The 25,421-nt window shown below is 41.1% G+C and overlaps 1 protein-coding gene across 2 annotated transcripts in view; it reads left to right on the top strand.

Moving 5' to 3' along the window:
- The first annotated feature begins 389 nt into the window (after positions 1-389).
- The window catches only part of LOC120927310 (uromodulin-like), a 141,416-nt gene continuing 116,384 nt past the window's right edge, over positions 390-25,421 (top strand). For both annotated transcript variants that reach the window (XM_040337893.1, XM_040337894.1), the window contains exons 1-4: positions 390-507; positions 3,944-3,982; positions 17,980-18,168; positions 18,263-18,352. In XM_040337893.1, the coding sequence (XP_040193827.1) occupies positions 459-507; positions 3,944-3,982; positions 17,980-18,168; positions 18,263-18,352 (367 nt within the window). In that variant the 5' untranslated portion in view covers positions 390-458. The remainder of the gene's footprint in view (positions 508-3,943; positions 3,983-17,979; positions 18,169-18,262; positions 18,353-25,421) is intronic.

The raw sequence follows: 25,421 nt of genomic DNA, 5'->3' as shown, positions 1-25,421 counted from the left end.
GATATATTCTTTAAAAGGATTGTTAAAAATATAGAACATTTCCAGAGATGCACATTGATCCAAAATGTGCAGGTTATGTTAGCAGCGTGACCTGAGCTGGGGGTAAGGTAGGTCTCTCCTTGACGTGTAAACAGTGACACAAGGTCTGATTAGTCACATTCCTATGTTACAGATTGAATGCCGTGTACATTCTCATGAACTGAAGATGGTTGTGAAATTAACACCCGACTGACAGGAAGTGGGCACCAAACGAGTTAAAAAGTAAGTCAGCCTTGGCCAATTAGTCCTGGGGGTTTTTGCCTCATATTACTTTTTCCAATCTTCCATTATTCGGCCTACTTTATCGTTTGATCCCACCCCTTTGTCTATAAAGTCAGCTGTAAGTGAAGATTTCTGCATTTTGATCTGACACAACATTCAGCTCATATTAAGGACCAGGCATACAAATACATGCACAAATGAAGCTACACTTTGTCATTGCATTGGCTATTCTTATCCAGTATGCAGGTAAGTTGCTGCAAATTGAAATTAATAAATCAATATTAAATAATTTGTACACTAAAGCCCTGTACACACGATCGGTTTGTCCGATAAAAACAGACCGATGGACTGTTTTCATCAGACAAACTGATTGTGTGTGGGCCCCATCGGTTTGTTTTTCACCAGTGAAAAAAAATAGAACATGTTTTTAATTTTTCCTATGGATAAAAAAAACGATAGAAAAAAAAATATCGTCTGTGTGGAAGTCCATCGGTCAAAAATACACGCATGGTCAGAATCAAGTCGACGCATGCTCGGAAGCATTGAACTTCATTTTTCTCAGCACGTCGTAGTGTTTTACGTCACTGCATTTTGGTACAGTCGGATCTGTGACTGATGGTGTGTAGGCAAGACTGATGAAAGTCAGCTTCATCGGATATCGGATGAAAAAATCCATCGTATTAGATTCCATCAGATATCTGATCGTGTGTACGAGGCTTTAGACTGTATTTTTAATACTAAAGCTTAACTCTCTGTATCTATACAAATAATTTAGTTAGGAATATTCCTCATCTATACATAATTGTAATATGTAATATAACCTTGTGTATTTTCTGCTTTGCTATAACTGTGCAGAATGTATTGTATTATGCCCAATTAAATCACCACTAAAGCTATGACGCTATAGAATCTAGAACTTAAAGGCACTCTTTCTGTGCCCATGATGCAATTTATGGTTACATCAGTGGGTCCCTTCTTTATGTAAATTAAGGTGCCAGGGCTGGACGTAATAGGCACACTAGGCCTGTGCTATAGCCTAGGTGGCAAAGAGTGGTAAAGAGGCAGCTTTTCCCTGGATAATTATCAAGCAGAATTGTGTTATTATCAGAAGAAAATGCAGTCTTCTAACTAAAGCAAATTTTCACATAGATTGTATTATTACATATTGTCAAAATATTCTAAGCCAGGTTAGGAACACTGATTGAAAAATAATTTCCAGCATCAAACAACTGACTTCTGTCAAGCCGGGACAGCCACACGCTGATAGAAATTTGACTGGTCCTTGCTAAACCATCAAAATTTCAGTAAATGTGTGACCATCCCTGCTTGACAGAAGTCAATCATTTGAGTTCTGCTGAAGAATTATGTTGGAGAATAGTCCTTGATCGGCAGCTGCAGCTAAACAGCTGCAACCCCTGATCAGTGTATTCTGATAGTGGCAGGTGCCATTGTCAGAGAATAATGTCCAGGTGAAGAGGATTCCTCCATCCACCTCATTTAGATGGAGAAAAAAAAACTATTTATGTATGGCCAGCCTAAAAGAGGTAATACTAGCAGAGGGATGTTCCTTTTGACATTTTGGTTATAAGGTGGGGCAAATGATCAGCGATATTCGACATAGTTAATCAGGTTGAAAAAAAGTCACAAGTCCATCTAGTTCAACCTATAAGGCCCCTTTCACACTTGTGCGACTTTTTCTGGAACTGTGGACTTCAGATTCGCATAACAAGTCGCACCCCATAATCCCCAATGATAACCATTTATATCTGTCCAACTTCAAGTCGCACCGACTTCAAATTAGTCCCTGTACTACTTTGGTCCAACTTTGATACGAGTTGAGGTCCGTAGACCTCAAGTTTACACAGGCATTCTCTGGAATTGTGGCAAAGTATGGGCTGCAAAATTACGGCAAAATTACCTGACATTCAAGTCGCGGCAGTGTGAAAGGAAAAAAGAAAAAAATATATATAATCCTATATACATAATCCTATACCCACAGTTGATCCAGAGGAAGGCAAAAAAACAACAATAAAGCATGATTCAATTTGCTACAGCAGGGGAAAAATTACTTCTTGATCACCTGAGAGGTGAATAGGATTTTCCCTGGATTAACTTTACCTATAAATGTTAGTACCAAGTTATATTATGTTCATTTAGGAAAGAATCCAGTCTTTTGTTTATAACAATTTACTGAGCTGGCCAGAACCACCTATGGAGGCAGTCTATGCCACATTTTTTACAGCTCTTACTGTGAAGAAACCTTTCCGTATTTGGAGATTAAATCTCTTTTCCTCTAGATGTAAAGAGTGCCCCCTTAATCTCCTCTTCTCAAGAGAGAATAGATTCAGTTCCTCTCATCTTTCCTCATAGCTGAGCTCCTCCATGCCTCTTATCTGCACTTTCTCTAGTTCCCTGATATCCTTTTTGAGAACTGGTGCCCAAAACTGAACTGAATATTCCAGATGAGGTCGTACTAATGATTTGAACAGGGGCAAAATTATATTTCTCTCTCTGGAATCCATACCTCTCTTAATACGAGAAAGGATTTTGCTCGCTTTGGAAATCACAGCTTGGCATTGCATGTTATTATTAAGTTTATGATCTTCCAAAACCCCCAGATCCTTCTCCACTCTCATTCACTACTTATTTGCATTGTCAACATTTCCTCTATATCTGGATGCTGGAGCTCCAGTCAGTGGGGTTGTTTTACTAAAAGCGTACCTGACAATTGGCAAAGTAAATTTTGCTTAGTGGATAAGTGCAAACTTCATTCTCTCCATTCATCCTTTGCTGTGTAAGCAAAATAATGTCTTATAATTCCTTTACACATGAATGAGTGTTCAGCTTTATTTACTTTGCCAAATTAACATTCCCTTCATTAAGTAGACATTCTCTATACCCTAGTAAATGACTGCAAAAGAGCTATTTCGAGTATAAGGGGGGTCTAGCCCTTGAGTTGTCAAGCATCCGGCTGTTTTTTTTAGGTTTCTTAAGGTTTTCTTCTTATTGTGTTTATTTCTGCCTTTTAGTACAAGGCCAGCACCAACTACATTACAATTTATTTTAGCTCTATCACTTATCTTGTGAGGAAACACTTGGCTGGCCATGCACTGATCTTTGGTTGGATCCTGATACAGATGGTTTACTATAGTTGTGACATAAATACAGAATACATAAATATAGAATCACATGAAAAAACAAAACAAATGGCAGTTGTTTATTCAGAGATTTTACAGTCCTCGTGTGCAGTAACAAATATACACATTCAGAAACTGTTATCAAGACAATTGTAATTGAGCATAATTGTGTATGTGTGTGTTTGTGTATCAGCATATTATATATATATATATATATATATATATATATATATATATATATATATATATATATAGATAGATAGATAGATAGATTTCTATATCTACATATATATATATATATATATATATATATATATATATAGATAGATATATAAATATTTATATATATATATATATATATATATATATATATATATATATATATATATATATATATATATATATAGATATATATATATATATATATATATATATATATATATATATATATATAGATAGATAAATAGTGTGTATTGATTTAATATACATATGTCACTTTGGAACACTGCCTTTGACTTTTCCTACTTTTTTTTTCCTATTTCTAGGTGCTCAATGCATAGATACCTGGCCCAATCCTGATGACTGTAAGTACAGTACATGTTAAAAAAAAGACAGGAAAATTGCCTAATAAGCCCAAATTTAGATTTAATATTAGTAATAATTACTAGTATCAAAGTATAGACACAGATATTTAGAAGATGTAGTATGACTATAAATCACAGCTTTTCATAGCCAGATTGTTGGTAATCAGAATTAGCACCTCATTCATCAAAATCAATTAAAGGGTTAAAGTACGAATACAAAGTACAAATACTCAACAAAAACACAACATTTCTTAGCTAAATTATCACATTTTAAATTCAAACAATTCACCTCTTCAAGGTCTTATACAGCCAAATCAAACAGTCTCATAACTCAAGGAACAAAAAACCATAAATCAAAGCTCACTTCTTAAGCTTGCCTTACATTGATCAAAACTCATGCCGCTTACTCACAACCGTTTTTCATGATGAGAAAAATGCAATTGATCGTTAAAAACGATCGTGCGTAGGCTCCAAATGGCCATTTAAAATTTAGACCCTGCTCTATTTTTTCTCGCAGTTTTTCACGTTTTTCACGTTTTCTCGTTGTGAAAAACGGTTGTGTGTAGGCACATGCTCAGAAGCAAGTTATGAGACGGGAGCGCTCGTTCTGGTAAAACTAGCATTTGTAATGGAAATAGCACATTCGTCATGCTGCAAATTATTGCATCGTTTAATGCAGCGCATTCTTTTCTTCTTTATAATGCTACAATAATCAAATTCTTTTGCTGTTGATATTCTCACAGAGTTCTAACAAAATGTTTCTTTATTATTTATCGTGATCTCATGAATAATCTTTATTTTTGTAAGCCAGATCTCCCTAAAAAAATGTTTATACATTTTTACAAACTTTTAATGAAGATCTTCTTTTTTGGTTAATAATTGGATAATATTTTAGACTGATTTCCAATTTCTTTTTTTGAGTGTGTCAAGTTACCGCAACAACATTATTATTTACCCTCAAGGAGGTTAGTGTCCCTTGTTAATTTGAAAATGTTTTTTTTTAAATGTCCCTGCCTACTCATTAGCAAACTCTATTTTGAATAAAAACACATGGTCAAGTTTTGACTGTAAACCAAAAATTAATTTAAAAATTAAAGGTGAAGGCAAACCCAGGAAGGCAGCACTGGAGACCCTGCTTGAATGTGTGCAGACACAGATCCCCACAGCAAACAACCAAAGATGTGAATAACAAAATTGGGACCATGAGAAACACAATTATTTTCTTGTCTTCTTTGTAGCCTTCCCTGCAGCTTTTGTTAATCACGTCTTCGGAGGCTGTGTCCCTGGAGGAGAGCTTGTGACAGGAGCAGGAGCAGGAGGAGCGACCTCCACAATGTCCGTGTAGTCAGTCAGCTTCCCTATCAAGCCCATGTTGACCACCTTCAAAATAAGGGTTTCGCTTCTGAGACGCTGGCCCATGTCCATTCTGGGAAGTTTTTCACCAATAATGTCTGCAAATCCCTCTGCAGCGGTGGGGGGCTCTCTGAGGGCCGCAGTAGCCTCTATAATTAGGGCATGTGTTTCTTCCTCCATCTGTTGAAGCCTCCTGGCCTTTTTTTGTGGCATGCAGAGAGGAGGTATTTGGGAACTGGTGCTAAGCCTGGCCACCTCCTGGGTCCCACTGGGGCCTGCCTCCTCCTGTGTCCCACTGGTGCCTGCCTCCTCCTGGCTCACAATTTCTCCCCCTCATCCTGGCTATGCTCTGTCTGTGTATAAAAAAGGTACATAGTTAAATGTTGGTCTTCATCTAACACACACATTTTTCACCTCATGACAGTTGCAAATTGAATGCTAATAAATATTGAAAGACAATCATTCTGACCCCTGCATTCTTCATTCTTGTTCACACTTTCTGTTCAATCATTAAATTTTTAGCTAAAGTAACATCTATTTTACATCATTATACTTTTAGTACAATAAATCTTTAGCCAAATACTATACCTGGCTCCATTTGATCAAATCAGGCTCCTCCAGGAACTCAGGTTGTTCCTCCGAAGAAGGCTTATCTTGGCTGCAGGAAAGGCTGGAGGGTTGGCAGCAGGGAAGGCTGGAGCTACATCTGGGGGGAAGGGTTGAAAGCGATTCCCTTGCTTCCAGATGGTCGTCAAGGAAGCCTAACTGACTGAAGTACCACAGACTAGGCTTATAAATCAGATCTGCAGCTGCTCCTAACCTTGTGGATTTCAATACTTTATTCCGTTCTCTACGATATGTGCCCCTTATGGTCCCAATTTTGGTATTCACATCCTTGGTTGTTGCTGTGGGGATTTGGGTTTTCACAAATTCAAGCAGGCTCTCCAGTGCTTTCTTCCTGGCTTCTTTATTTTTATTAGTATTGCCTTTGGTCTGCCATAAAATCTGAAGATTCTTCCACCTTTGCAGGAACTCAGCCATAAAATCATGATCCTTGAAGACCTGCATGATTTCTGCAAGTCAAAAACCAGACAAAAATACTAATGTCAGTCAAGACTCTACTATTAATCTTTCTCACCATATATAGGCCACAAACTCATCCACTGATCAGTCAAGTCAAAAAAATGCTACATACCCTTAATCTAAACGTTCATTGCTTCCGCCTTCTTCCACACACTGAACATAGTTTTGACCCACGCGGATTACCTTTATATACACTGCCCATGCGTGAAGCTCCGCACTCTTTCCCCGCCCCTAACGTTCGTTATAGTACTTTCCCCACCCCTTCTCGCTCGTCGTAGTGCAAGACAACATGGCGGACACTCTGCAAGTGGCAACCTCAACCGAGGAGGAAAGTCAGGAGGAACCACAGACCCACAATATGTGGGAGACACAAGGCGACAAACGTGTCGTTCGAGGAGATGGTTGAAATGGTGGCAATATTGAGGAGGGAGGATTATGATGCAAAACATGGCCCATACAAAAAGCCTAATCAGGTCAAGGCCAAAATAATGGACAAAGTGGTGAAAACTCTGCAAAAAAAATTTGGGGTGCGCAGATCAAAAGAACAGCTCCGCAAAAGATGGTCTGACATCAAGATGAGGGAGCCGGAGCAATACCACAAAATTAAAAAATGTATTGGAAAAAGTAAGTAATTTTCCTGTTTAACTCAGATTATTATTACTAGCATGGTGCTGCATGTGCTTTTTCTTTAATGTAGTACAGTTCAAGATGTCAAGTTTCATGTTCATAGGCACAATAATCGGTCGTAGGAATCATTGTTCATTCGCTCACTAATAATAATACAATGATTTTGTCTGATACAGTGTTAACTAAATTTGACCATGCCTAAATAGGCATGGTCAAATTTTGTTGGCAATGCCAGGTCATCAGATAGTAGCCTATGGGTGAACTCAGTCTGGGCAAAAACTCCGCCATCAGACATCCGCCCATTTTTCCCTACGTCTACAAAAAGGAACTCATAATTGGTAGACACCACCGCCATGAGCACGATACTGTGGAACCCTTTATAGTTAAAATAATAGGATCCCAAACGGGGTGGTGGCACGATGTGGATGTGCTTGCCATCAATAGCCCATCCACAGTTGGGAAAGTTCCAACGCTGGGAAAACTCAGATGCACATTCTGCCATTCCTGTGGCATAGAAGGGAACTGTGGAGTCAAACAAGAAAAAATGTATTACTTTGATACATAAACATTGCAAGCAGATTATCCCAAAACATTCTTGCCCAAACATCAGTATAATAACATTAATTTAAAGGAGTATTTTAAGACAAAAAAAAATATTATTAATATGATTCCTCACCCCCTCTGATGGCCCATTTTAATTATTTTATGGGGGGGGGTTCGAGATGAGTTGGGGACCTCAAAAATCAAGGCTCTAGCACTCTGTCTGAATTTGAAAAAGAAACAAAATGCACACATTTTAGGGGGGGGGGTCAAGTACTACCATGGAGCAGGCAAAATACATTGGGAAGTGACTAGGCTAGGTGTGTTTGGACCCAGGAGAGCATGCTGGAGAGGTTAGTTATTGGAAATATGCATGTAGGCCAAAAAAAAGCATTAAACGCTTACAGCATGCATGGGGACAAAAGGGACATTCACAGCATAATATAATCATGTTGATTAGAGACTGATGAAAAAATACTATACATTAGCAAGCATTAAATACATAGAATGTGAGGTTAAAGGAGAAAACTTACCTTAATATAGTCCTCCTGCAGGACTTGTATTATGGCAGAACAGGTTTCTGGGATAATGAGGCCCAGAGCCTGGGGGGAGATGCCTATCGAGAACTTGAGGTCCTGCAAGCTTCTCCCTGTTGCCAGGTAGCGCAACGTGGCAACTAGCCTCTGCTCAGCAGTTATGGCTTCCCGCATAACGGTGTCCTGCCTGGTGATATAGGGGGACACCAAAGCCAACAGATGCTGAAAAAAGGGGGCAGACATCCTAAGAAAATTCCTGCAGTCATCAGGGTTATTCTCCTGGATCTCCCGCAGCAGATGCATGTGACAGAATTGGTCCCGCTGGAGCAACCAAATCTTGGTCCATGAACTCCTCCTCACCCTGTTCATGGACTGGAGTCGGGATAAAGCAACAATCCCAGCACCAAGCATAGCACGATCTCGGCAACGAGAATGTCCCCTCAACTTGGCTAGAAAACAGTTGTCTAATCAGAACAAACTAAATGAACGCACTGAAGAACAGCAAGGCCTATGAAGAACGACCTGAAAAACAGTAACCAGTGGACAAGAATGCACTGCAAAAACAGATACGAACTGTCTACAAGCACTGAAAGACAGATACCAACCCACAAGCACAAACTGAACAACAAAAAACGATCTTTAAAGCACGAAGACTGAAAAACGCGAATCGTCTCTGACCAAACTTTTACTAACACGTGGTAACACAAAGTCAGGAAAAGCCGCCCAAAGGGTGGCGCCATTCGAATGGAACTTCCCCTTTATAGTGCCTTTGTACGTCACCACGCTTTGCTCGAGCATTTTTTTTTCACGATCATGTGTATGCAAGGCAGGCTTGAGAGGAATCACGTAGAGAAAGACACAGTTTTTTTCCATGACATGACATACGGTTATGTGTACGGGCATCAGCCTGTTCAACCTGTTCAGCAGGGACTGGCTGAATATCTATCAGTGTATAGCCATCCCACATCGTCAAAACATCACTTCCGCCCATAGCTTTTAAAGGGCCATTTTTTTTCAAATGACACCATTTTTTTTTATTATTGCATTTTAGTGTAAATTTGAGATCTGAGGTCTTTTTGACCCCAGATCTCATATTTAAGAGTACCTGTCATACTTTTTTCTATTACAAGGGATGTTTACATTCCTTGTAATAGGAATAAAAGTGACACCATTTTTTTTAAAAAGAACAGTGTAAAAAATGAAAATAAAAAGGTAAAATAAATAAATAAGAAAAAATGTAAATGCGCCCCCCGTCCCGCCACACTCACGTGCAGAAGCAAACGCATACTTGAGCAGCACCCGCATATGAAAACGGTGTTCAAACCACAAATGTGAAGTATCGCCGCGATCGGTAGAGCGAAAGCAATAATTTTAGCCCTAGACCTCCTCTGTAACTCAAAACATGTAGAATTTTCTAAACGTTGTCTTTGGAGATTTTTAAGGGTAAAAGTTTGTTGCCATTCCACGAGCGGGCGCAATTTTGAAGTTACAACAAAAAGGAATTCTGCGCTCATAAAGGTTTACCACTATAATTCCACATAATGTTTGTGAGGAATAACATTCAGTAGATCTCAGCTTGTTCGGAAGAACCAGTTCTTTATGTAGAAAAGATAAACAAATGTATACAGCACAACGCAAAAAAATGTTCCCAGTGCCTGCATGAAAACACACACAATCTTTCAGGGCTTCAAGGGTTAAAATTTTGCAATTTTGTTTCCAGCTGCATTCATAGAAAACAACCGTGCTGATTGTAATTGGAGTACATTACCCAGGACGTCACTATGGCGTTTGATGTCACTTCCTAGTTAATATCTGGCATCTGGGCTCCTGGACACTCTCCTGTATGTGTCCAAACGTGCTCCAGCCTCAGTGTTTGCAGCTGCTAGGAGCGCAGCACAGAGATGACAGCCACGGAGAGACGTTCTTCCTGTTGGAACGTGCTGACAAGCAGCAGAGAAAAGTTCAGCCGAATGTTAGGCGCAATTTTGAAGCATGACATGTTGGGTATCCATTTACTCGGCATAACATTATCTTTCACAATATAAAAAAAAATTGGGCTAACTTTACTGTTGTCTTATTTTAATATTCCAAAAAGTTTTAATTTTCCCCAAAAAACTGTGTTTGTAAGACCTCTGCGCTAATACGGTGTGACATAAAGTATTGCAATGACCGCCATTTTATTCTCTAGGGTGTTAAAAAAAATGTTTGGGGGTTCTAAGTAATTTTTTTGCAAAAAACATGTTTTTAACTTGTAAACAACAAATCTCAGAAAGAGGCTTGGTCCTTAAGTGGTTAAACTGCATTGAGGGTTCTTTACTGTCCAAGTGTTATGCCGCGTAGACACACGACCGTTTTTTGGGTTGTAAAAAAGTCAAGTTTTTAAGGGTCTAGAAAAATCGACCTTGCCCACACACGATCGTGAAATCACTATAAAGGGGAAGTTCCATGCGGATGGTGCCACCCTTTGGGCTGCTTTCATGTTAGTAAACGACGATTCGCACTTTTCAGTCTGTTATAGCGTGATGAATGTGCTTACTCCATTATGAACGCTAGTTTTACCAGAACGAGCACTCCCATCTCATAACTTGCTTCTGAGCATGCATGTTTTTTTCACGTCGTTAAAGCACACACACGACCATTTTTCACGACGTAAAAAACGACAACATTAAAAGCGATGTGAAAAATTAGCGCATGTTCGAAATTTTTAATGGCTATTTTTTACATCGTGAAAAATGCTCTGGAGCCCACACACGATCGCTTTTAATGACATTAAAAAAAAACTTCATTTTTTACAACCCGAAAAACGGTCGTGTGTACGCGGCATTACGGATGTGATATTCTCTTCCACAAGCAGTGGTATCAGCAGGGAGCATCGATAGTTTAAAAAAACGATTAGATGGGCACCTTAACGACCACAACATACAGGGATATACGATGTACTTGTAACGCTATCGGTAACCAGTCCTGGCACATTTGGCTCTACTGATGCCCAATTGGTACATGCAAATGTCCCAGACCCACTTACTTGGTGATAAATGTCCCAGGCACATTCCTTCTCAGGGTGAAAGTCCTTTTTCCGGGTGGTGGTGGATTAATTGAGGGCGCCAGTCACTTTAAATTTGTTTTAGATGTTTTAATAATGAACATGCATGAAGAGTGGGAAGGAGGGTGAAGGCAACACAGGATACCTGAGTGGTTCCATTAACAATACACAGTCTCTGATCTCATACATGGTCTTCTCACTAATAACAATCCTTCTGTAACAGAACTCTGCTGGATGGAATACATCTCATAAATGTGGCACCTTGTCAACTGAGGTTCCTGTGTATTCTCAGGCCTCGTACACACGGCCGAGGAACTCGACGTGCCAAACACATCGAGTTCCTCGGCCAGTTCAGCCCTGAAGCCGCCGAGGAGCTCGGCGGGCCGAGAGCTCCCATAGAACAACGAGAAAATAGAGAACATGTTCTCTATTTTCTCGACGAGTTCCTCGGCGGCTCCATCGGGCCGAAAGTGTACACACGACAGAGTTTCTCGGCAGAATCAGGCTCTGACCGAGTTTCTCGCCGAATTCTGCCGAGAAACTCTGTCGTGTGTACGAGGCCTCAGTCTTAGGATACAAGGCAGGACAGCAGTAGGAAGGTTCATGTGGTGCTTCCCAGCTCAGTCGGTCAATCATCATCCCTGTGGTAGGACAACTGCTGCTTTGCTTCCCCAAACGACCAGTAGCACTTCATCTCAGCCAGCAGCTTAGGGACACCTCCCATGACAGGAGATTCCTCAACACTCCATACCTCTAGGCCCTAAGGCTTGAGGCCTAGATAGGTGGATTACACAGACACCCTCTCAAGAGAAATCCCTGGAGGAAAAGAGAAAAAGCAGGAAGTGACTCAGATATTTAATACCTTTCCCAGCATGCACAGCAAGCTCCCCAGGCCTACTGATTGGACAGATATTAAATATCTATAATGTGCAGCAATATGTCTAGCACACCCTGCTGGAGAACACATTTACACAGCATGTGACTGAGAATAATCCCTGGACACTTTTTATACTACACTAACAGATCACAATACACAGCAAAAAGAATTTAGGAAATCACTACATACTATTGACATAAACGTACACTCACACACACGTTGAACTGGATGGACTTGTGCCTTTTTTCAACCTCACTAACTATGTAACTATGTAGCCAGCTTTTAAAACAGCTGACACAATGGGGTTGATTTACTATAGGAAAATAGACTGTGCACTTTGCAAAGTGCAGTTTCTCCAGAGCTTAGTAAATGAGGAAAAGCTCTGCTGAATTCCATCATCCAATCATATGCAAGTAAATAGGCATTTTTTTTCATTTTCCTTGCACATGATTGGGTATTCATTGCAAAGTGACGCTTTACCTCATTAAGGCTCTGGAGCAACTGCACTTGCAGAGTGTACAGTCTATTTTCCTTTAGTAAATCAACCCCTATATGTCCATGTACACATAGGGCTAGATTCAGTAAGGGCAGCGTATCTTTGTGCGGGCGTATCGTATGTTCTTTACGCTACGCCTCCGCAACTTAGATGGGCAAGTGCTTTATTCAGCACTTGCTCCGTAAGTTGCGGCGGCGTATCGTAAATTGGCCGGCGTAAGCCCGCCTAATTCAAATGTGGAAGGGGGGCGTGTTTTATGTTAATGTATGATGACCTGATGTGATTGACGTTTTTTACGAATGGCGCATGCGCCGTCCGTGTACATATCCCAGTGTGCATTGCTCCCAAGTACGCCGCAACAACGTATTGGTTTCGACGTGAACATAAATTCCGTCCAGCCATATTCGCGAACGACTTACGCAAACGATGTAAAAAATTCAAAAATCTACGCGGAACGACGTCCATACTTAACATTGCGTGCGCCTCATAGAAGCAGGAGCAACGTTACGCCGAAAAAGCCTTACGCAAACGACGTAAAAAAATACCGCCGGGCGCATGTATGTTTGTGAATTGGCGTATCTAGGTCATTTGCATATTCTACGCCGAAAACGACGGAAGCGCCACCTAGCGGCCAGCGTAAATATGCACCAAAAGATACGATGGCGTAAGAGACTTATGCTGCTCGTATCTTAGCCTAATTTAAGCGTATCTGGTTTCCAGAATACGCTTTAATTTACGACGGCGTAAATTCAGAGTTACGACGGCGTATCGACTGATACGCCAGAGTAACTCTTACTGAATCTAGCCCATAGGCTTTTAGCAGAGTTTAGGAGCTGCCGTGGTTAGCCCAGCTTAAACCTCCCTCTCCTGAATGTGGAAGAAACTTCTTCAGGATAGGAACATTTTGCCCACCGGCTACAGGAAAAAGCAAACCGCAGCAAGACTGCAGCAAAATAGATTTTTCCACCGTTTGCCTTTTCCCGCAGCTGGCAGCCAAAGTAGGCTGTGTGTACATAAAGCCTAACGCCTCGTACACACGATCGGATTTTCCACAGACAAAGCCTCTGACTTTTGTCCGAAGGGCGTTGGCCAGGAATTTGTCTTGCATACAAACGGCACACAATTGTTGGCCAACAAACACAAAACTACATAGTTTTTCAGCTCTTTAGGCCACCCTTTGGGCACCTTCTGGTATTGTGTTTGGTGAGCATTGATTCCGAGCATGCGTGTCTGTACTTTGAACTCTTGTTCTACGGACTTGTGTACACAAGCTCAGAAAATCCGACAATTGTCCACGAACATTTTAAAGCCTGCCATCCAACATTTGTCCGCGGAAAATTTGAGAACAATTGTCCGATGGAGCGTACAAACAGTCGGATTTTCCGACAACAGCCTGTCATCACACAATTCCTGTCATACAATCCGATCGTGTGTATGAGGCTTTAGGGACAGATGTCTAAATGAGCGTGGATAAAACTGACCACACGACCCAGTCATTCCAACAGCGAGGGCCTGCCGATTCTTGCCGCAGGAATGCAGCAGCCACAGCTACCCAGCTACGTGAAAGAGGCCTAAGAATACGTTCTGACAGCTGAATAACAGCAGCCAGGGGCAGCCGCTGGCAAGAATCAGTAGATTCTTGCCAGTGGTTATAAACACTGCCTGTGCACACTGGATGCAAATAGCTACAGGTGTCAGCAGTGGCTGTCAGATCTGTACTCTGTACAAATAAAAGGCCAGTGCTGCTGCTGTTCACATGCAACTGTTCATCAAAGCAGACGTAAAAGGGTTAAAGTACAAATCATGTTGAGATTAGTGGTCAAGGTTTTAGAGGGCCACTTGTAAAATATTGCATACTTGTAATAAAAGAGGGTTTGTCTTTCTGGCAGCCCATTTTTAATGTTAAAGGGTTTGTAAAGCATTTTTTTTTATCTTAATAGCTTCCTTTACCTTAATGCAGTGCTGTTTTCATGTCCTCATTGTTCGTTTTTGCTCTCAAGTTGCTGTAATTCTTCTCTGATCTCCACACTTCCTGGTTGTCTGGTTTCCTGATAACCACAGTACTGGGAGCTTTCTCTCTGTGGTCACTAATCAAGGAGGTGTGATTACTGTGTGTCTAAAACCCCTCAGCACCAATCAGTTTCGTTTTCCAAACCATCACTGCCCTGTATTGGCTCTGTGGCTCTGTACAGCAGAGAGGCAGGAAACAACATGCAAAAACGAAACTAGAAACTGATTGATTTTTATCTATTTTTAATCGTTTTTTAAAAGGAATCAGTTAACTATTATGTCTCTATACCCTGTAAACAGTCATTTCAGCTAAAAAAAAAAGTTTTATTTACAACTCCTTTAAGGATAGTGTAGGAAAGAGTTGAAACCTCTGTTAGGTTGAGGGTGAGGGACAGGTTAAGTGTGAATCTGATAAGTGTTAAGGATGAGTGATAGGGTGCATCAGTAAAATTAAAGTGTATGTATATTAAAAATGTAAAAAAATTGCTGCCGATGCAAATACATTTTTTTCATGACGTGAAAAATGCAATTTTTTAAATTGGTCATTAAAAACGATCGTGTGTAGGCTCCAGAGCATTTTTCTCGACGTGAAAAATGGGCATTAAAAATTTAGAACATGCTCTAATTTTTCACGTCGTCGTGAAAAACGGTCGCGTGTAGGCTTTAAAGCGGGAGTTCACCCGAAAAACTATTTTTAACATTAGATTGAGGCTCATTTTGTCTAGGGGAATCGGGTGTTTTTTTTTTTAAATCGAAGCAGTACTTACCGTTTTAGAGATAGATCTTCTACGCCGCTTCCTATTTGATTGACAGGCTTCCGACGGTCGCATACATCGCGTCACGAGTAGCCGAATGAAGCCGAACGTCGGTGCAGCTCTATACGGCGCCTGCGCACCGACGTTCGTCTACTTTTGGAAAATCGTGACGCGATGTATGCGACCGTCGGAAGCCTGTCGGAAGCCTGTCAATCAAATAGGAACGCCCAGTCTCGCAGCCCATACCCGGAAGCGGCGGAGAAAATCTATCTCTAAAACGATAGGTACTGCTTCGATTTAAAAAAAAACACAGATTCCCCTTGACAAAATGAGCCTCAATCTAATGTTAAAAATTAAGTTTTTGGGTAAACCTCCACTTTAAGGACGGGAAAAAAACGTGCATGCTCAGAAGCAAGTTATGAGACGGGAGCACTCGTTCTGGTAAAACTAGCATTTGTAATGGAGATGGCACATTCGTCACGCTGTAACAGACTGAAAAGTATGAAGACTGAAAAGCGCGAATCGTCTCTCACCAAACTTTTACTAACACGAAATCAGCAAAAGCAGCCCAAAGGGTGGCGCCATCCGAATGGAACTTCCGCTTTATAGTAACGTCGTACGTGTTGTACGTCACCGCGCTTTGCTCGAGCATTCTTTTTTCACGATCGTATGTATTTAAAGCGGAGTTCCGGCCACAATTCCACTTTTTAAATATAAATACCCCTGTAATACACAAGCTTAATGTATTCTAGTAAAGTTAGTCTGTAAACTAAGGTCCGTTTGTTAGGTTGTTACAGCATTTAGACACTTTATAAAATAGAAATTGACTGGGGCCATCTTAAGTGTGGGCATCATGAAGCCAGACTGTATGACTTCCTGGATTTCAGCCTTGCAGATCTCGCACATGCTCAGTGCTGCACAAGCAGTGTAATAGGTTTCAGATCAGGTTTCAGCACCTGTACTGTCCAAGTCACATGATTCTTCGAGACTGGGGAGTGCACAGACTCTTGGAAAGTTACACCCACTACATTCCCAGGAGTATGTGCGGTGCATTAAGCACCTAGGTGCAGGAAGTGGGAAGATTAACTATTCTGCCTAGCAACAACACTTTGAAGGCATCTAAAAAAAAAAAAAAAATTCGTAAAGGACTAATGACATTTTTTTTAAAACTACTGATGTAATGTTATATTTATGGGTGGAACTCCACTTTAAGGCAGGCTTGACAAGAATCACGTCGAGAAAAACATAGTTTTTCCCATGACATGAAAAATGGTTGTGTGTACACGACTTTACAGTTCACTCTCAGCTCTCTGTTCTCTTCACCCAAATGTCTGCATGATGTTTTGGGTTCCTAAGGCCTAATGCACATAATACTCCTGTTTGAGCATCTACATTTTCATATGTTTGTATGTATTTGCACGTATTTACACGCATGTTTGCGTATATGTGTTCGCACATTTTTGCGAGCACTTGCCCAATTTCACACAAATGCGTGAAAACTTATTCTCATTTTCTCGTTCTGCACAATATGTACATAGCATCTGAGCGCATGTGGTGGAAATTACTGACCAAAAAAGCAGCTTTTTTAAAAAATGTTGTACTTAAAGAGAAGTTCCACCCGTTATTAAAAGTCAGCAGCTACAAAAAGTACAAATAGCTGCTGACTTTTAATAAACAGACACTTACCTGTCCCACGGTCCAGCGATGCGCCCCCCCCCCGCAGCCTTGCTCTTCTCCCCCTCTTCTCCACGGCGCCGTCATAGCAACTGTGGGCACCTGGCCGTGACAGCTTACGGCTTCACAACCAGATGTGCCCTGCGCAAGTCGCGCTGCGCTCTGCTTTTGGCCAGGAAATCTTCTGGGATACGTGTCCCAGAAGATTTCTGGCAGGGAGGGACCCACTAGGGCAGGGGTGTCAAACTCAATTTCATTATGGGCCACATCAGCATTATGATTGTCCTCAAAAGGGCCGGTTTTATCTGTAAGATTAGATGTCCAGCGCATCCTCTCCCCTTACATTAGATGTCAAGAGCCACCCCACCATCAGAAGTTGAGTCCCATATTCTCCCTTACATCACAGTACACCCCCTTTCCTTATGCTGCTGCTGGGAAGAAGCTGGATGCATTGCTTGAAAGCAGAAAGTAGGGATCTGCAGGAGGACCAGAGGAGAGCGAGGGCCACATTAAATGTCCTCCTTTTATGTTTGACATCTGTGGCCTAGGGGGAGAGGAGGAGTCGCCTAGGCAGCCAAGAAGAGGAAGAAGGAAGTGGGACAGGAATTCCCACTAAAAAGTTACCCCCCCCCCCCAAAAAATGACATGCCAAATGTGACATGTTAGGGGGCGAGGAGTGCTTAATGCAGAAGTTCCACTTTTGGGTGGAACTCCTTAAGAATGCACGGCGCTTGTTTATGTGCCTGTGTGCATAGGCACGTTACAATTAATTGCAATTAATTATAATTGGATTAATAAAATCATTGCGGTCACAAAGGGATTAATACTCTTGTTGAGCAAAAGTTTTTTTTCAGCTGTTTGCAAAATGATGTTATGGTCAGTTTTGCAAATACAGTTTGCAGTTCCAGTGATATTGCAGATGTTTTTGAGCCATGTGACTTGATGTGAAAATTTACCAACTACAGAGATCCTGGTGTCTGACATTTTTTTCTACTCTTCCCAGCTTCTCTTGCCAATATTACTCTCTGCAACTCATGTTCAGGGTCTTGTAATGACCCAAATCTTTGTTCATGCAACGACGGTACCTTTAACTACTGCCTTCCAGATGTAAATGTACAATGCAATGACCTTGATCTCACCTACTGCTGTCCACAAGGCTTATACTACGATAAAAGTCAGTCCTGTTGCACAAGTAAGTATTTTCAAAATCAGTTTAAAGTGTACTTTCTGAGTCTGATCATTTAGGATGTCATTAAACAGATGTTTTTCTGCTGTGTCTTCTGCAGCTTCTCCTTCCTGTGTAAATGGATGTGATATAGATGAAACATGCACATTAGGAGTGTGTGGATGTAATACCAGCCGGTACCAGAATCTGAGTAAGACTGTTAATTTTCTTTATTTTGCAAAGTCAGTCCAGTAATTTACCTTTACAGTATGTGTTTGATGGGCATATTTTTTGAGTTCCTATGGTATTCCATATTTCCTATGGTTTTTACAATTTGACATGCTTTGCTCTGTCACATTTTTGCTATTTTATTTTATATATATATATATATATATATATATATATATACATTTCTAGATTAGCCATTAGACGGAGCTCTTAGTGGCTCAGTACTATTACTTGTTGCTTAAAGTGGATGTAAACTAGGGTGACCAGACATCCCTGGTTTTAGGGGACAGTGCCCGGATTGAGGACACTGTCCCCGAACAAAGTCTGTCCCTGGGTTTGTCTCTGGATTTGATTTGAACAGGGGCTGGGGCAATTTCAAAGACAGTCAGTGCAGAATTCAAAAAATAATAATTCTGAACTACACACCCCCACACCTACTAGCTTAGGGGGTGTATTTTTTTCCATTATCTGTGCCCCTTTCTGATGATCATGTGCTGGTCGGAATGGAGTGAATATTTCTTCAGTTTCGGGTGCATTCAGCTCCGCTCTCATGTTCTTCTGCCTTGGCTCAAGTCCCGGCCAGCCGCCTGCCTGCTTATCTCCTTGCCTTCACTGGCAAAGTGTTCTTCCTCTGCTCCCCAACCAGTAGCTGGGGCCCAGAGAGTAAGACTTGACAGGCTGTGAAGGGGGCGGTGAGGGGCAGAAAGTCGCTGATTGCCACCATTACTAGTAAAAAAAAAAAAATGTCCCCTGATTTCATTTTAAAAATCTGGTCACCTTAATGTAAACCCACTCGCATCCTTTCTAAACTACTGCCATAGTGCTGATCTATAAGGATATACATACCTCCTGCATGTATACCTGTCAAATGTCTCCCCTATGTCTGTTATAAGAACTGAAAAACTGCAGATTCTGTGGGTGGATCTGTTGTCTGGAGCTCGTGGGTGGAGTTGTGATGTCAGTAGACTCCCCGCCCTCCTCTACACTCCCCTTGTCAACATGCATTTTTGTGTATTCCTTACACTAAATTCTGCTATTATCACTAACATCCAGTCAAAATCCAGAAAAGTAACCACATGACTTCAGAAAAGGAGTGGGGGGTGGGAATTAAAAAATAATGTCTGTCCCCAGACTAGTGCATGAGATATATAAATAACTTGTCACTCACAGCAAGGGGGTGGAATGGACTAAGGTTTTTCGCTGTAAGTCCGTTTTATTTTACTGAACAATAGAGGATTGCTCAGAGCTGGATTAACTCTGTGTGGCAAGACTTGGCACAGATGATAGGAAATATTATACTGTACATTGTGACTGCAAAAAATAAATAAAAAATTCTGGTTTGCATCCACTTTAAAGTTCACCAACCAGTATTATGGGGACTAACACTGGTGGCCCTTTTCAAAATGCTGGTTTCTGTATCACTCGTGTAGCACTACCCTCGTAGGAGCTGCTGATTAGTTTTGGGTCTTTCCTTCACCCCCCCCCCCCCCCCACCCTGCAGTTCACCGTGACAGAAACTCAGAGTCTATATTGGGCCATGTGCCCACAGATGTATACGACAGTCACTTAGTCTTTTTTTCAATGCTCTTTTTATTAACCTTACTTTCAGAAGTAGAGGGATGGAGGGTTAGGAAAAGTTCAGATGCCTGGTGCAGATCACTGAGGAACTCTTAGATCCAAAAGACAATACCACTTCTCGTTAGTGGATCTTGCTCACCCGGATATGCCTCTCTCATCAGCCTAGCAGCCGGAGTGATGCACGGACAAACAAAAGTCTCTGCCACAGACTTGATAATAGCGATGATAGCAGTACACGGTTAGACAATCCTCTGCTACAGGATTTGGTAATAGCGACACACGGTTGAACAACCCTCTGCCACAGAATTTGGTAATCAGTGATTTTCAAGCGAACACAGCTACATAGTACCCAAAAGTCCTTTAAGCCGTCCAGCAGTACTGTAAGACAGATTGGTCAGGGTGCATCCTTCAATTGAGTCACCAGGCCCTTCTTGAGATAATGAAGTATAGGACACCGTGCACGTGTCAGGATCAATGAAATCATTGACAGAACCCCTTTTTGGGAAAGATAAGTGGTGAATGCGACATAACTCGTTCTGTTTCTTCTTGGGTACCACCCCCAATGGAGACACCACCAGGTCTGGCAAAGGTGGGACCACATTTGATCTCTGTATTAGTGATATGGTGACCTGTCCTGAGTTGGTGTCTATATGATATTGTTCTCTGTACGTGCTTACTTTTTATTTCCTTCTAATAAAAGCGTTTGTATTAAAAAAAAAGGTGGGACCACAATTGGCCCCCCCATGTGACCTAGCACCACCTCTTTAGCCATTTTTTCCCCCACCACCCCGGGTTGCTGTTAGGCAGATTTCAATTTCCGCGCCACCGACGGAACCACTATCAATGAACACAGGATCCTGAAACCGTCCCAAAACCCAAAGGCAAGCAGCATAGCCACTTCCCTATTCGGGTATCTACTTAGGAAAGGCTGCATCCTTTCCCCCTTCACCGGAGTCGTCCCTTTTGTGAGCAGGCTCGCTGGCACGCTTACCCTTTTTAAAGTACTTGGACAAGGGATGGGATCCCCCATACCCCAAACACTCAAGCTCAAATCTGCAAGAACTTACAGGAGTTCTCATTGAATTGCCAACGAACCCCCCATTTCTTTCCGGCCGGCAGTCCTGAGGAGGGTGTACCCCCAGCCCCCCTTGAAGAAACTGAGTGGGGGCCCTCGCCGACGACATAGGTCGCATCCAGAGGCTGATGTCTTTATGATCCCAGCGAAGAGACGGCCTAACTACCCCGGTACTGTCTGAACGGTTCATCATATCTCAACCAAGCCGTTCCCCCATACAAAACAAGGGGTTAACTGAGCACACTCTGGATACGGATGCATACAACTACTACTATATGAGAGGGAAAGGGATTGAAATGAATGTTCAGAGGGGACAATATATATTAGTCCATGACAATTAGTCCATATAAATACTCAAGAACCAGCTTTCCGCAGAGATGGGTGCCAGCTTGCAGATAAAAGAAGAATATAAAACGTAGCAGAAGGGAAAAAAGCGGCACCTTTTAAGCGTAGCAGTAAAACACTTTTTTCAAAGGTTGCATAAAAAATTAGAAGATACACTCACAAACGAGCAGTAACATTGGACTTATCTGGTATAATTGTCATCCGCTCTATCCTGGGGGCTGTTTGTGTCCTGATGATGGGGGACGGGATCTCTGTATATCCTCTCCAATGTCGGCAGCGGTGGTGGAACCCAACGCTCACGGCAAGCAGAGACGGAAGGCAGTATTCCCTGGAACACAGCCGCAGATGTCGGAATTTAGATTTGGTTTATTGATTAATTCATTAAATGGGTGTATATATAAAAATTATAAAGATAAGTTATAGTTATAAACATTAATTAAATGGAAGAGCACATAATGCAGACCAGCACACATGTACACATTCATGGTATCATGTTGAGGTACTGTATAGAAATTATGGGAAATATAGAATACATACATATATACGCACACATATACATATATATACGTACACATATACATATATACATACATATATAGACACAATTATAAAACACACTATATAAAATATACAGATAATAGGACCTGCAGGTATATGCATGAGGTACACATATAAAACCATACACGCATATATTTGCGCGCGTACATAGAGAATAGTCTAAAAGGAAGAGCATACACATAAAAATGATATATGCACACATCCAAATTATAAAAAGAGAACAGTAAGTACAAGACATGATGGTGCCGAAACATAAGGTTACCAATACGTGATGTATCTAGTACGTTTAGGGGGGCTGTATCTTTAAATGTGGGGACAATGGGAAAGATGGTAAGGAAATTATAGTAGGATATTCATTTCAATGCCTTTGTTTAGGCCTCCAGGCGAGAGACTATCAAGGGTATAGATCCAGTTATTTTCCCTTTCACACAACCTCTTGTAGCGTTTTGCTTGGGGCAGGTGTTTAGAAATGGCCTCTATAACCCAAACATGAAGCACCAAAGAGGACTGCCGGTGGAATTCTTTGGAATTCCCTTTTTCTACGAAGTTGTGGTGTTCCCCAAACCTTTTTTGTAGGGTACGAATAGTGCGGCCTACATAAAATAGGCCGCAAGGGCATGTCAAGCAATAAACCACATACTCAGAAGAGCATGTGAAGAAGTCTGGTATGGTATATTGCTTCCCGAGAGCTTTCCAACTGATAGTCTACAAGGTTTTGTACCAGTTGGAAAGCTCTCAGCTTCTCTCTGATAGCACCACATACCAAAAACTCACCAGTGACCCACTACCCATGTTCTCCAAGGAAGCCCATGACCTTATTAACTAAGACAAAATTGAGGGACTCGTTAGCAAAACAGAGGTCGCATTCTTCTTGCATGATTTCTATAAGAGACCATATTTTTACCATCTTCCCAAAGTCCATAAAGACCCAACCAATCCGCCAGGGAGACCTATCGTGGCGGCCATGGAAAGTGTCACAAGTTATTTTTCCATCTACATTGATCATTTCCTACAGCCCCTGGTTAATAATCTCCCCTCGCATATAAAAGACAGCATACAATTACTAAAAATGTTCTAACAATACCGATGGGAGCCCTCATACCGTTGGCTCTCGTTAGATGTATTCTCCCTCTATACGTCAACCCCCCATAAAGTAGGCCTACAAGCTATGCAGTATTACCTCAATGAGGATCCAATACTTAAGTACATTTTCTTTTGGACATGTTGGAATACTGTCTAACCCACAACTATTTTGAAACCAATGGTGAGTTTTATATTCAAATTCAGGGTACAGCTATGGGGGAAAATTTTGCCCCCAGTTAAGCAAACCTTACATGTTACTGGGAACAACTCTATATTTGGAAAAATAACCCCTTCGCCTCCCATTTGGTATATTACGGTCGCTACATAGACAATGTAGTTATCATTTGGGATGGGCCCGACACCCTAATTTCTGGATTTCTGCAATATTGTAATTCTAATACTATGGGTCTGTCCTTCACTGCAGTAACAGATGAGAACAAACTTGCTTTCTTGGATTTGGAATTGTTCCATGACGATCACACAATATGTGCTCAAAATTATACTAAGCCCACCTCGGGCAACTCCTTCTTACATTATGTGAGCTGTCACCACCCACGTTGGGTGAATAACATACCCAAGAGCCAGTTTTGTCAACTAAGACACAACTGTACTCGGTTACAAGACTATACCACCCATGGCCTAACACTTAAAACTACATTTTTAGAAAAAGGTTATCCAGATGAGCTAGTGGAAGGAGCTTTCCAACACTATCTCAACACAGACATCAGGAGTGATAGAACTACGAGAACAGACAATAACACGTAACCAGTTTGCTTTGTTACTCAGTTCCATAGTCAATGTAGGAAAATGGAAAGGATCCTGTTAAAACATTGGTCCATATTGAGTGAAGATCCTCATCTCAGATTAACACTCACAGATCGACCAATAGTTAGCTATAGAAGAGCCAAAAACATTAGGCCCAAATAGCCCCAAGTAAAATTAAATCATTAGGATCCACCGCCAGTGCTTCCCTGACATTTTTTAAGAAAGCTTTATGCCTTACATGTAAATGTGTCACCCACAGACAAAAAGACTTTATGTGTAAAGGGAAGCAATATACCATACCAGACTTCTTCACATGCTCTTCTGAGTATGTGGTTTATTGCTTGACGTGCCCTTGTGGCCTATTTTATGTAGGCCGCACTATTCGTACCCTTCGACAAAGGTTTGGGGAACACCGCAACTTCGCAGAAAAAGGGAGCGACAAAAATAGTGTCGCCAGGCATTTCAAAGAATTCCACCAGCAGTCCTCTTTGCTGCTTCATGTTTGGGTTATAGAGGCCATTTCCAAACACCTGCCCCAAGCAGAATGCTACAAGAGGTTGTGTGAAAGGGTAAAGTACTGGATCTTTACCCTTGATAGTCTCTCGCCTGGGGGCCTAAATGAGGGCATTGAGATTAATATCCTATTATAATTGCCTTACCATCTTTCCCATTGTCCCCACATGTAAAGATACAGCCCCCCTAAACGTACCAGATACATCACGTATTGGTAACCTTATGTTTCGGCACCATTATGTCTTGTGCTTTCTGTTCTCTTTTTATAATTTGGATACGTGCATATATAATTTTTATGTGTATGCTCTTCCTTTTAGACTATTCTCTATGTACACGCACACAGAGCTTTTTTTCTCAGAAAATAGGTGCAGGAACTCAACCACGACCCGTTCAGATTTCACAAACAGTAGAAGGGTCTAAAAGGGGCTTTAAATACCAGAATTGCATTACCTACATAGTGCAGAGTTCAGGGGGTTACAAAGCTGTCACTCGTAAACACAGAAACCAGACTTCTGTGTTTACTAGTGATTGTGGTGAGCAGGCACCAAAGGGTCTGAGCCAGAGGTGGTGGAACTGAGTTCCCCCAAATTCACCCTGAAAAAAAGCCCTGCGCGCACATATATATGCATGTATGGTTTTATATGTGTACCTCATGCATATACCTGCAGGTCCTATTATCTGTATATTTTATATAGTGTGTTTTATAATTGTGTCTGTATATGTATATGTATGTATATATATATATATATGTGTGTATGTATATATGTATGTATTCTATATTTCCCATAATTTCTATACAGTACCTCAATATGATACCATGAATAAGTGCATGTGTGCTGGTCTGCACTATGTGCTTTTCCATTTAATCAATGTTTATAACTATAACTTATCTTTATAATTTTAATATATACACCCATTTAATTAAATAATCAATAAACCAATTCTAAATTCCCCTATAGATAAATCAATAATTTGATTGGCTTACATCCACCTATATATTGACCGATAATCCTATTTGCGTAAGTACCCCTCTCCTTTTTATTTTATTATATATATACATATCTATTATTATTTATTCATCTTATATTAACTTAATTTAGGTACCATGTTTATCTATAGTGACCTCTTTTAATTC

This window comes from Rana temporaria, chromosome 2 (genome assembly GCF_905171775.1).
Source record: "Rana temporaria chromosome 2, aRanTem1.1, whole genome shotgun sequence".
Classification (NCBI taxonomy): Eukaryota; Metazoa; Chordata; class Amphibia; order Anura; family Ranidae; genus Rana; species Rana temporaria.
This window is presented reverse-complemented; position numbering and strand designations above follow the sequence as displayed.